This window comes from Lottia gigantea (genome assembly GCF_000327385.1).
Source record: "Lottia gigantea unplaced genomic scaffold LOTGIsca_16, whole genome shotgun sequence".
In the NCBI taxonomy this organism is placed as follows: Eukaryota; Metazoa; Mollusca; class Gastropoda; family Lottiidae; genus Lottia; species Lottia gigantea.
In genome coordinates, this window is record NW_008707965.1 from 2,325,012 (window position 1) to 2,340,070 (window position 15,059).

Consider the following 15,059-nt stretch of genomic DNA (forward strand, 5'->3'; position numbering starts at 1 on the left):
CCTTCGGTGTAGGGGCCCGTGGACTTTCTTCAACCAGTCCCTATGGTAGTTGAGCCACTGGACATTGAACTCAGTCTGTTAGTGCTTCATTTGTTTGGTAATACTGAACAGTTATGGTCGGTGGGTGATTTTGATCTCTTCTTTTAATCTGTAAACCATCGAGGTACCGTGTTCAATTATTTCAATAGCAACATAACTGTTTGTAATTGAGTCTCTCAAGTCAAGGCTTAAGTATTGTCATTGGTCGTTCGACAGTGCCAAGCATCAAACTGCTCTGAAAGCTGAAAACAAAATTGCTTTTACAAACGCTACACCGTTCCGAAACATAGACAATTGGTCGAAATGACTAGTATAATGAGCCACCCTATGTAATTGTGGTTTGATCTATATATATATATATAACACGTAAAAAGAGTTGTCTCCCTGTATGATTAATGATTAATGGTATGTGGTGTTCTTGTAAGAGTTAAGTGTAGACCACCGAAATGAATAAACGTTATTGAATTTCAAGAACAGAACGAGCAGGACGGTGGCAGGAGATGTTGACAGTACGATCACTGTTACCATTGTCAATGGTCTGCCAAGCTGTTACAGTGGCCATTCGTAATCGGTTCTGCAGATGTTGGCGTATCATCTTGTCTGTGTGTTGTAATTCTCGGACGACCATTACGCGGACGGTCGTTGGTGGTGTTGTAGCGATATATCGTTCTGACGTTGATATTGAATGCAACGACCTATGCACTCTGTCCTGCTTGCAGTCTTCTGATCGCTTGTTGTCTCTCATTTCCTGATAATCTTGGCATGGCTGATAAATCGAAATGACGAATGTAAGCCTGACGGTTTTGATTGTCATTTATACCCATACCGTCCATAATATTCACGTGCATCATAATTTTGACGAGACGTTTCAGCAACTGGGTCCCATTTCCCTTTTCGCATACAGCGTTTGGGCAAACCACTACATTTTAAACACAACTGTAAACTGAACTTTAAGGCAACAAAAGGGAACAGTAGAATATTAAATCTAAATTAGCTGATTAAAGAACGCGCCAGAGTGTCAGTTATTTTTTTCCAGTATTTTTAGAAGTGACGTTTCTTTTGCCTTTCAATATAATATTAACTTTATAATTGATCATGTTTCATAGGTAGGATAAATATTCTTATTCGTATTCTCGAAATGCGCGTAAATGGCGATCTAAATGAGCAGCCCTTACAATAAGAATTTGTCATGCGTAGAATTTCACATTGAAAATACCATACTTACGACAAAACTTGATTGTAAGATTTATTTGAGAAAGGGGTCCTGTGTCTATTGGACTAACAAATGAGTGTATGTAATACATAGTATTGTATTGTATAAAACCTGATAAATGTTACAGTGACATAATATCTTTGTAAGTTAATCATTATAGAAATATATCCATGTAGTTCTTTATTTAACAGTGTAACAATAGATCACAACATGTAAGGGACAGGCCCGTAGTTAGCCCAGGGTCTCAGGGGAGGGGGGGGATTTTTTTTAAGGGGGGGCTCAACTATAGTGACTCAACAAGTCATTTAAGTCTAAATTTTTCAGAGGGGAAGAGGTCAAAAGTTTCTTTCAAAATGCCAGCGAGGATTATAAATGAGCTCATCATATTATGATACTCTTGCAAATTTAGTGTTTCGTGAAGGTAGATAAAAACAGTCTATTGAAACTATAAATTACTGGACTAAAATAATAGAATTATAAAATGACTGTACCTGTTCACTGCTTTCTACTAAATATTGTGACTTTTTCTAAGAAGGAAGTTGATTAAAACATCATTTCATTGTACGCAATTAGAGTTAATCACGTGGTTAGGTAACGCAAGAAAGTCGGTTTAAGAATTGAATGATTGTATAAGTTGTCGCGATAGAGTACTGTCTGTCCAAACTATGCATGTTATGTCTATAGAGGGCACTTTCCCCAACTATTTCAAGTTTTGTCGCCCAACTATACATGTTGTCGTTATAGAGTACTGTCTCCAACTATAAACGTTGTCATTATAAAGTACTGTCTCCAACTATAAACGTTGTCGCTATAGAGTACTGTATCCATCTATAAACGTTGTCATTATAAAGTATTGTCGTCCAACTATACACGTTGTCGCTATAGAGAACTGTCTCGAACTATACACGTTGTCGCTATAGAGTACTGTACCAAACTATACTCGTTGTCATTATAGAGTACTGTCTCCAACTACACACGTTGTCGCTATAGAGTACCTCCCAACTATACACGTTGTCGCTATAGAGTGCCTCCCAACTATACACGTTGTCGCTATAGAGTACTGTCCCCAACTATACACGTTGTCATTATAAAGGACTGTCCCCAACTATACACGTTGTCGCTATAGAGTATTGTCGGCCGACTATAAACGTTGTAGCTATAGAGTACTGTACCAAACTATACACGTAGTCGCTATAGAGTACCCCCCAACTATACACGTTGTAGCTATAGAGTACTGTCCCCAACTATACACGTTGTTATTATAAAGTACTGTCCCCAACTATACACGTTGTCGCTATAGAGTATTGTCGGCCGACTATAAACGTTGTCGCTATAGAGTACTGTACCAAACTATACACGTTGTCGCTATAGAGTATTGTCGGTCGACTATACATGTCGTTATAGAGTACTGTCTCCAACTATAAACGTTGTAGCTATAGAGTACTGTACCAAACTATACACGTTGTCATTATAAAGAACAGGGGAAACTTTTTGACGATGAAAGATTCAATGAAATTCCCACTCCAAATTTTTCAGAAGCGTGTGCCAACGATTCTCGATGTGGCTTTTTTGTATCATGGCCTGTAGATAAATGCAATCTCTTTTTAAAACCACTCTACACAGAGTTTGTTACAACTTCTACACTTTCCCAATGTATACAGAGATGTAAAGATGATACAAGATGTTTGATATTATCTTTCTCAATTGACTATTGTGCTTCATACAGTGCCAACTAATTTTGGAGTCGATCTTGCATCGAATTTCGCGTCAAGGATACATCTCGCTGCGCGTTTTTGAAGTTTAAATAAAGAAGCAAGTTTATTTTGGAACCATTACCCCATACAATGTTACAATAATCTAAATTAGATCAAATGTATGCATTGTAAAATAAAATACATTGGTTTAAATCAAGGCTAATTTTTATTTTATTTAAAAGGTATATGTAAGATGATATAAAGGAGGAAATTTTATTTTTATGTTTACCACAGTCCAAGTGATCATCTAATGTTACACCTCGAAATACTGCTTCAGAGACATTTTGAAGAGAGTCAAAACTTTGTCACGTTCTTTTTCAGTTTTTATAAGCATGCTTTTTGATTTGTTAATGTTCATTACCATACCATTATTGTAACACCATTGGTTGATAATGTCTAAATCTTCCTGCAATAATCTTTGAATACTGTCACGAATTTTTACCAGAAAGACGTATCTGCAAAACTTTCTGGCGTTGAATTTTTAGTGAAAAGTGGCAGATCGTTTATGAAAATCAGAAAAAGAAGGGGCCAAGTGTAGATCCCCGTGGGACCCCATATTTAACCACCCTTTAAATGGATTTAATGTTGACGGTTATTGAGATAGTAGTTTAACAAAATCTTTGAATGGCATTTAGCAATTGTGAGTACGATATATAGACACAGCTTTATGGAACAACAATCACTGGTTGTTTTATGCAACGTTTCGACGTGTTTCCCCCGCCGTCCTCGGGCACATAATGAGAAGAAGTGACGAGCAAACTATATATACATTAATGCTTATTATCAAGAACACACAAGAGATAAATGGTTTATTGATACATTACATTAAATTTTAACAGGTACAATAAGAGGAGGACGGGGGAAACACGTCGAAACGTTGCATAAAACTTTAACCAGTGATTGTTGTTCCATAAAGCTGTGTCTATAGTAGTTTAACAGTTGAATTGAATTTGAATGGAACTTATATAACTGGAGTTTTTCTAATAGCAATCTGTGATCAATAAGATCAAAAGCCTTACTAAAGTCAAGGTAGACGACGCCTCGATCTAAGGCTTCTAACCAAGAGTCGGTTACCCTTACTAATGCTGTTGTACATGAATGATAGTCTCTAAAGCCTGACTGGTTTGTGTTAAATAAGTGATGCTTATTCAGAAAATTTCTTATTTTTAAAGATATATGTTTTTCAAATATTTTTGAAATAGTAGGAAGAATCGAAATGCATTCTTTTGACTGTTTTTTATGTATATGTCTTGCCATTTTATACGTTATAGTAATCAATTCTACCATTGTCTTTTGAAAATAGCGAACTCAATTCAAAACCATTCATCTACAAAGATGCTGGTATTACTTCAACACTTTTCCAATGTATACAGAGATGTAAAGATGACACTTCACCACGATATATGATAAATTCTGGATTCTTAATGCGAAGGAGGGGATCGTTTTTATCACTATAGTCTCTGACATACAGACTATTCCTGGATGATAGAGGCTATATAATCCCACTAAAAGTTAGTGGCCACGTTAAAAAAAGCGAATAAAAAACGAAACGAACGTTTGGTCTAAGATTTATTATTCTACCTTATCATCATAATAAAGTATTTTAAAATTTTATGTTTCATCTTTTGCCTTCGGTCTATTACTACAGGATGTTTCGAATTTTTAACTTCCCCCCCCCCCCCCCCTCCTCATTCATCATAAACTAAAGTGATTCAGAACAGGTCTCTATTTAAATTTCACTTTGCACAATAGCTGAGAGTCACACAGCATTTCCCATCTTCAGTCCTACAAGTTTGGAAACAGTGTGCAAACTTATGCAGGAATCTTAAATGGCTGTGATTTAGGGTATGTTTTCATTGCTACACTGCAGCTCCAGTATATAGGATACCGGAACAAATCCGTCATAAAGAGCTAGATATTTCAATGTAAATGTTGGATCTCTATTGAATCGGATTGTCTGTCCACTACCGATCTGATTTCCGACTCCAAACACAACGTCTAGTGACGCCTCACTCCATGTCAACCAGAATGCTTTAAACCGTTCCGGCTCTAACATAAAGTTGTTATCGTTAGTTATAGCTTTAAATCCAGCTTTCGATTTTGCTCCAGTCCACGTGTTTCCCCCGCCCCCTATAATTATTTCATACACAAAATTGTTAGGGTGGGTTTCATTAAAAAGTCCGATAACTCCATCATTTCCACCTTTAATCCAGATCATTTTACTGTTCTGATACTGTACGTTATGGAATTCTGTAAAAGTCCTGTCGCTATTTTGAGGCAGTTTGATTATTCTGCTGGTAAGTGTATTCATTATCACAATAATCATGAAAATAACACGAACTAGAGTAGCGTTGTTGAAGAACATTATGATCCTTGAGTATATCACAATATAAACACCAATATCTGTTTCTCTATGACACTGAAACTTTTTCTGCTCAGTCTATTTCTGCGGTTTCAGTCTGGACCCCAAATCATTTACCAATTCTTAACACACTATTTCTATTTGTTTCATGATGGACACAATTTATCATCATAAACTCTCACTTTCTATCCGTTTTAATCCGAACTAAAATGTTTCTGTTTTTACTGTCTTTTATCAAACTGTATGGAAATTACACAACGTTTCAACAATTTACATTCCAATCATCAGTTTATATGGTAAACAACTCCTGAGTTTTATTGTACACAATGTTTCACCAGTTTACATCATCAGTTTATATGGTATATTTATCCGAAGTTTTAATTAACACAACGTTTCAACAATTTACATTGCAATCATCAGTTTATATGGTAAACTTCTCCTGAGTTTTATTGTACACAATGTTTCACCAGTTTACATCATCAGTTTATATGGTATTTTTATCCGAAGTTTTAATTAACACAACGTTTCAACAATTTACATTGTTATCATCGGTTTACATGATAATCTACTCCAGGGTTTTATTGTACACAGCGTTTCAACAACTTACATTGTAATCATCAGTTTGTACGGTTAACTACTTCTTGATTTTATTGTACACAACGTTTCAACAATTTACATTGCAATCATAATGTGCATATAACAGTTTGTGTTTTATATTTTCAAGCGAACGAATCCTTGATATATAGCAGCACAATGAGCCCACGCCTTGTTAGATTTTCTCTTTCCCAGCAAACAAACAAAATTCCATAATTTGTCTCATAAAGGTTACAACAAAAGCAAAGTTACTTAGAAGTCTGGTTGTTTACATTTTAACCAGTCTGGTTGATTGATATTTTCTTTCATGTCTTTGTTTGTTTCTGTAAGTTGGATTTGTATCATAATTAACAAACGTCTGTATGCTGCATATTTCATACATCCATTCTCATTCTAATGTCATTGAGCTTGTTAACTACTGTAAACGTTAAAGGGATTTTTTGAAGAAAAAAAAAGTAAGTTACACTGATAGCAGTAATTTGCACCGATCCAATTTCCAATTACACGTCTGTGATTCCTGCAATTCCACTCCAATTAGGATCTAATTGGTCCTAACGATTGGTGTCACTAAAAAACACATGGAGGCTCATATCTCGACGTGAAGCTGTGAACACTTACTTAAAATTCCCGATCCCGAAACTAAGGCATTGGTCAAACATATAGCGAATCAGTCCGTTTAATCTTGTAAATATTCACAGTTAATCACACTTCTGAGTCTTGGAATTTCAACTCAGCATGGAAATGTTATTCCTATTTCCTAACTCTACAAGTACAAGTTTGTAAAAGTCTACAAAACACCCAAGTCCAAATACTGACAAAAAAACATCATAAGAGCACACCCTGTTTCTCGTCTGTGATTAGACTGTGATATGGACAAAGAAATTCCTCTATATATCTGATCTACTTAGAAACAAATAATCTCGCTTCAATAACCTTCTCTATAACAATCAAATCTATCAAAGAAAAAATATTATTTATTTATACCTTATTAATGGGGTGCATATAGTCAGTGCCTTTAATGGGGATCCTCAGAGGTTTTCTAGCCTTTGTAGAAAAAATCATTTCAACATTTGTCAACTACAATTTTTCGTTTAGTGTCTGCGGTTTTATGAAATTGCACAAAATTTGTCCAGATTATGATGTCACTATCGTTAAATCCATTCAACTTTAATTGTAACTTTTGTATCCATTCCACAATACGAATGAATGTAGCGTATAGCCGTTATTAGTCATGAAGGGATAGTAAAGAGATTTTCAAAAGAGATTATGTGTATTGTGGACACTGAAAGCATCAATTTGCATCATTCCAATTGTCAACGAGATGTCTGTGGTTTAATCCAAATCTACTAAAACTAAGTGTTTGAAGACGTCACTAATCGTAAATTTTGCGATGTGTGACGTCATCAAACACTTTTTTTTTAGAGACGAAGGCCTAAAGTCCTCCCACTTTGTACGCTATTGCTTAAAACGCTTAGTTTTAGTGGAAATGCAAAAACCACAGACACCTGACTTAACATTGGAACGGTGTAAAATTAGATGCTATCAGTGTCCCCGATACGCTTAAAAAGCTTATAATCTCTTCAAAGGAGGTGCTGAAATTTCATTAACAATATAAATACTTTGGAAATACATTATGATTCGGGACAAACGCAACCCAAAACTAACCAATGATATTTTGTGCTTGTGAAGGTAAACTAAGAGTGGTAAATGCGAAAACTTTTTTTGTCTTTCAAACAATACTTATTATTTTAGATATTGCGTATAATACACCCACCCCATACTATTTTAAACAACGTGCCATCTGGCAAGATATTGAATACATGTAAACAAAACAATTACCATTAGAATAAACAAAGTTAATGATAATGATAATTTGATAATAATGATAAGGATGATGATGTTAATGATAAGGCTAAGGATGACGATAATGATAAGGCTAAGGATGACGATAAGTATAAGGATAAGGATAATGATGACGATAAGTATAAGGATAAGGAAAATAATAATGATAATGATAATGATAAGGATAAAGATAATGATAAAGATGACGGCAATGATGACGATAATGATAAGAATAAGGATGACGATAAGGATAAGGATGACGATAAGGATAATGATGACGATAATGATAAGGATAATGATGACGATAATGATAAGGATAATGATGACGATAATGATAAGGATAATGATGACGAGAATGATAAGGATAATGATGACGATAATGATGACGATAATGATAAGAATAAGGATGACGATAAGGATAAGGATGATGATGACGATAATGATAAGAATAATGATGACGATTATGATAAGGATAATGATGACGATAATGATAAGGATAATGATGACGATAATGATAAGGATAATGATGACGATAATGATAAGGATAATGATGACGATAAGTATAAGGATAAGGAAAATGATAATGATAATGATAAGGATAAAGATAACGATAAAGATAACGATAAAGATGATGATAAAGATGACGATAACGATAATGATAATGGTGGTGATGATGATGATGATGTCGATGGTGATGATGATGAGGATGAGGATCGGGATGATGCTTAGGATGATGATTTCCTGTTTTCATGCCCCATGTCAAATGTTTGACAGACCATAAAATCGCGATTAATTTGTCATATTTTATTTATAGTCTCGATTGACAAGAGAATTGAGAGTAACAAAAGCATTGTTTGATATTGGTCAAGCGGGACCAGATATATATTGATCTCTCTCCCAGACTGAGCACCATTCTCCTGCCGGCAATTAAAGGTGTAATGAAAAGTGACATTACTAGCCATTGAAAGCAAAGAAATCCAGAAAGACCTGACTTCAAGCAAATACCAAGAGTTCATAGAGGCCTTGCTATAAATCCGGCACTTTAATATCAGATTATCAGGTTTTTTTTTTGGGCAACACTGTTCTCCAACGAAAATTGTTGAAAAATTGAATTGTTTTGGTGCATTCTGAGACATATTTGGTGACAAAAACGCATAAAAATTATACTCTTTGAATTTCTTTTTTAAATTTGCTTAAAATAAAACGGGGGTACAATTGGGGGTGCAAACCATCTATACTAGGGGAAGAGGGCAAATGAACTCCCACTGGTGCCGACTTAGTATCTCATCTCAGGGTACTTTCTGTCAGTGATCAAGGTCGCTCATAATTACTGGGATTCAAAATGCTGCACGCACTGGCGTATTTAAGCATATGGTAGCTCCCAGTCTCCTGGCCTCAAGGGGCTTCGGCAATGAGGGTTCCGATTCACCCCCTAAGGTATTTTCCAGTAAACCCCTGCTTATGACATCTCTATCAAAAAACTACTATTGATATATTAGTACATTTGCGATGGTGATGTCATAAAACGCCTAATTTAATTAGAATTGCAAGATCCACAGGCGTCTGATTGAAAGTTAGAATGCTATCAGTTTCCCTTGTGCACATCGAACTTTTAAAAATTCTCGTAACAATCTATAGAATGTTTGTATCAAGTTATTCCAGTTCAAGTAAAAAGTCTATAGAGAATAATTGATCTTAGTGGGACAATACCAAAAAATATAGCATGGAGTGTCATATACATTATTCATTGGTTATAAGATATTCCATATAGAGTTGATTGAGTTTCCTGACGGCTTGATAATGGTTCCAGCTTATAATAATAATAATAATAATAATAATAATAATAATAACAATAACAATAATAATAATGAAAATTAGAGAAAAATTAGGCTCAAGGCTTTATTAGATCTAGATCAAAGCAATTTTATTTTTCTGACAAAGCTGATCCTTCATAGGGTTATATGTTTCACCGACTAACACGACGAAAGCTATTTGATAACAGATTCTATGTGACTCAACAAGTCATTTTAGATATCTAAATTTTTCAGGGTTGGGGGGCAAATTTTTCTTAGGCCCTAATAACCACCCTCTCCCTAATAGCTACAGGTCTGCAGTGGATACGTTTCTTTTAGGATTTAATAATAAGAGATCATTTATATGATACGTTATTGTACATATACAAAAGACTCCCTTGTGTCTTGCATAGAATTCAATTAAAGTAATAACTTGAAATACTATTTTTAAATTTTACTAAAGGCGTTTCAAAAAAAAATGGAGAAAAATAACCAGTATAAAAACATTGCTTGACAAATCGATTACGCAATTATTATCATTAGGGAATTGACGACTGAGAAATAGATATTATTTTACTGAACGTGTCAATAGGAGCGGAGACAATAGTTTTTGTTTTTGCGATGAATTGAATGGATAAAAAACTAGAGAACATCAACATCTCAATATTAAGTTAACTAATTCAGATTAAAGGAATTGTTAAGAGGTTTTCTAAATTTTATATGTGTATCGAATTGCATCATTCATATTTTCAATCAGACGTTTGTGGGTCCTGCAATTCTACTAAAACTAAGTGTTTAATGACGTCACTAATAGTAAAATATGCTTTATCACAGTCATATAGGTCTTCTCGATTAATGACGTCATCAAACACAGGAACCACAGGCGTCTGATATAAAATTAGAAGGCAAATTGATGCTATCAAGTTTTCCCGATACACCTTAAAAAATGTAGAAACTTCTGTACAATACCTTTAATCTGAGTTAGTTTTCTTAATATCCGAGATATTGATGTTCTCTGTTTTTATATATTCTATTTTGCACCAATTCATCGCAAAAACAATAACGATTGTCTCCGCTCCTATGAACACATTCATTTAAAAACAAACATAAATTCCTAATGGGAAATACGATCCCTTTAGAAAATTCATTTCATTAGTCTAAAAAGGCACATAACAAATATGTTTTAAGATATGCTCTCTTACATTCTGAAATCAATTAGCAAGTCATTTTTATGCCTCAATTTCAAAGATTTCCAATCTGTAGTTAATGCTATTTCACTCATTTATATATTACTGGTTACTTAGTTTGATTATAGCCTAACCCGTGGACTTGGTTCAACCAGACCCTCGGTTCTCAACCTGGGGTGTTTTTACCCTTGGGGGTGTGGGACTAGGGTATCAGGGGTGTGGCCAACTGGTGTAGGAGAAGAATGTATTTGGAATTGAGAGAGCAGCCCACATCATCACGTGCAGGAAACAAATTTTTGGGTGTGTGAAAGTCCCAGGGGTGCTTCAGGGGTGTGAAGTCTGAAAAAGGTTGAGAGCCACTGAACTAGACCCTGTGGACGTAGGACATAAATCAGGCCATTAATTTACCGAGAATCAGAAAATTCCAATTATTGTTATTATTATCATTATTTAGGCTATAGCAGTGTATTAATGAGAAGAATATATAAACGTGACAACCACAGGGCGGAAAATCTGAACATTACATTCAGTTTCTGTGCGAACGTGACTACAATGTTTTTGACCTATCTTAATTAAATCAAAGTATCAACGGTTCCTGTTTTGATGCCTGATTTTGTTCCGGTTCCCGTTTTAAACGCAGTATGATATTGAATATGAGAAATTTTCGTGTATTTACATCCGGTTTGTAGGCGGTATCTTCACCATCCATTGTACCAAATGTTTAAATGAAATGGAGTTTTACTTCCTTCTTTTCAGCTGCAGTTTTGTGACCAACACTCAGTACTATTATTATGATTAACGGAACCATAGTTATATATTTTACACTCAGAAGGCAATTCGCAAGGTAGTTTCGCTCAATGTGAGTTGGGGTAAACAAACTTTTCGGACAAAGTTGTGATGGTTTTATCTGTCATATACCCTCGACATGCTCATCCCCTTCTCCCGTCCGACAGGTTGGAAATCGAAAAAGAGCAGGCTAATACTGCTGTCTTGGCAAAATTTCCCTCATTGCACCCTGCATTGGGTTAGCCGTCTTTATTAGCCCAAATGGCGCAGAAAAGTATGACGTAAAACTCCATTTATTTCATTTCATTTTTACCGTCCTTAAAATAATTTGAGACCTGATGTTAAAACGAAGATAGCTTAAGAACATAATGGATTCTGTAATTTCGACGTAATTAATCTTGATCTGACGTATTTCACGCGATCTGCGCTCAGGCGGGTTGATTTTAGACGTGTAGATGTGCTCAAGTCAAGTATCTTTTGATCACGAACTGCATGCATGTGTTCTCAAGGCAAGTAACAGCCTACAAACCTACAATGTCTCTAACGGTGTTCTACATATTATGTAATTTTGAAAAAAAAACTGGTGCGCTGAAGTAGATGGTCTTGATCTATCTGTTCTATCAAGTTGCACCCGAACTGCATGAATAAACGCATGATCCTGAGGAAATAATTTTAATTGCATACGAACTGTGTTTAGCGTAGTTATTTTGATATAGGATATCATCATTTGTATGGCGAGGATACGGTGAAGAAATAGTTTGGTAATTATGTCATCACTCTAATATAAATAACAGACAGGAGTCGAACTTCATCAGTACAATATCTACAACAGTAAATATTAACAAGATGTCACGAGTTGTCTTGTTCCTTCTACTTGGTAAGTCGACATTTCAATTATTATTATGCACTGAACTTTTCACTGTACAGTTCGACCTAGACCGAAACATCTGTCTCTATTCCAGCCTCTGATAGATACTTCCACAGATGTCAGCTGGTTTCTCGCTATGAGATCTTCAGACAACTGACCTATTTCAGCCTGTGTCCCTATTGAGGTTCGACAAATAGTATTTGTTTGGACACGATAACAACATGTTTCAGGTTCTGTTTCAATACTTCTACATCGCTATATTTAATAGAATACTATTTCAACGGTAAAAATGTTTTATTTTTGTCCACTACAGGATTGATGGTAGTCGGGTGTGTGTTTGCTGATGATCAGAGACTCGAAGGTATGTGTTTTTTTTTTACATAGGTTACGGGAGCCGCGATGGCTCAGTGAGTTAAATACTTGTTTCTAGTCGTAAGTCGAGGTAATACATTCGGATTTTCAACTCAGTTGCCCCTGTCATTAATGTAGGTCGGAACACAACAGGGGCGTATCTATAAAATGCCCGAGGAGGGGACTAAAGAGTCTAAGACCGTTGAAGTCAGGGGTCTGTTGGCTGTCAGAAGCCTCCAGAAGCTCACATATTTCAGATGGCTTGAGATAAATACGCTACTGGTCAGGGTGGATTTTTTTATGTTTTTGGTTTTTCAATATAGGGACTAATACTTCTTCTCTGTAATTCATTTAGTGATGTATTTTTCGAAAGCAAAAGTCAAATGTTCAAGTTTTTATATATTCTTATATATTTATATATATATATATATTTTATACCTAGTCGGGACTTATTTAAAATTCACCCTAAAGATTGGCCCTCAATACCACTTCAGCAATCAATATGACTTCTGCTGTGGTTTAAAGGGATTCTAAAGCGGTTTTTTAAGCTTAGTATGTATCGCGGACATTGTTAGCATCTAATTGCACCATTTTTATTTTCAGTCAGACGTCGTTGATTCCTGCAATTCCACTTAAACTAAGTATTTGATGACGTCAGTATTGCAAAATCTGCTTATATTATATATAAGCCCCCTTGTGATATTGAAATTTTAGTGAAATTACGGGCACCACAGATGTGGTTGGTAAAAATGGTACACATTGGTGCTTACAACAATGTCTTCGATACACATAAAAAGTTTTAAAACCCCCTTTATAATCCCTTTAACTCTTCTAATTCTCAATTATTCGGGGTTTTTCAGATGCATTCCTGGATCAGCACCAAGCCAATATGTTCCTTCGATCCAAAAGATACAGCAACATTCGAGTAGAGTTGAGACGAGAGAAAAACGAGTCGATACAAAGAACAAAGGCACTGTGTAGAAGATATGGCAAAAGATGGTGCAGCGGTGGTTACGCGGGCAATTGTTGTTAGTTTGACTGCTTATTTCAATTAAAACTTTAAACTCCTAATATAGATGGCCTGTTGCTTTCATTAGAAAAATTCCCCACCCCCGGATATATTACTTGCCTCTGAGGAAGTCTTTGGTTACAGGGACAATGTTGCGGTATACATAAAGAGATATTATCAATTGATGAAAAATAAATATTGTTCATCACTGAAATATTTTGATTTCGACAAAGGTAAAATCCAAAACTGGTCCATCAACATTTTGAATTCATGGCTAATGTGCCGTATTCGTTACCTCCTGAACAATTGGGAGTGGGAAATGGCATTCAAAACTACTTAAACGACAAGGGAGTATTACTTCCGAATTGACCCAATTAAATTTGATAGATTAAAGCAAACGTCATCTACTTAGGTCAAAAGTTAATTTAATAAATGTTCAAGACTCGGGTCGTTAGAACCGACTGTGAAGTGGCTAAACTAAAAATAAAAACTAATAAAAAGCAAACGAAAGTTGGGTCTAATTTTAATCAGACTGTAAATTTGACCTTTTCATGTTGCGTGGTACATTACAAAATTGAGTAAAAGCTGAGCTGAGCATGAGAATGATTTGTGGCCCTGCGGCCTGTTTTAATCATAAATATTCTCACAATCGTTATGAATTATTGGTAAACAATGATCGACAATAACAGACAAAAACACTGGTATATTTACACATTAAAGGTCGGTTTACACTACGCTAGCTAGGTTTACACTCCGCCAAGCAAATAAGCATCTTCACGATGTCAAGGTATAACGAACCCTAATATATACATATATATACCTCTAGGCACTTTTCTTGTATCACAGATAATTTTGATAAATTGATAAATGCAGTGATTTTATTGGATTAAACGCTAGTAAATTACAGCCAATCAGAGCCATCGACACAAAGACTGTAAGAATGACTTTGGTTGTGTCGGTAACTAGTCGAGTGTTATGATTCGCTGTTTTCCATAACATACAATCCAATCCAATCCAATCGCTGTTAAAAAAAACTTCCGTTACACAAGAAAAGTGCCTTATGATGTCAAGGTATAAGACGGAATTCGTAATATCTTGACATTGTGAAGAAGGGAAAATGGGCGGCATTGTGATTTCTTTTCTATAGAGCTAGGAGAGCTTTAAGCCTTCGTATATTAAATTAATGAGAGAAGGCGGATGCCTGAGCAAGATTCTACTTTTCTGTGTTATGAGACCTGGAAGACATCAGTGGTTTGCCGGA

General features: G+C 35.4%; 1 protein-coding gene across 1 annotated transcript in view; it reads right to left on the reverse strand.

Moving 5' to 3' along the window:
• The window catches only part of LOTGIDRAFT_158292 (hypothetical protein), a gene marked incomplete at both ends in the record, with an annotated part of 23,388 nt that extends 18,164 nt beyond the window's left edge, over window positions 1-5,224 (reverse strand). Inside the window, one exon of the mRNA XM_009051003.1 lies at window positions 4,895-5,224. Coding sequence (XP_009049251.1) covers window positions 4,895-5,224 — 330 coding nt within the window. The remainder of the gene's footprint in view (window positions 1-4,894) is intronic.
• Window positions 5,225-15,059: the final 9,835 nt, after the last annotated feature.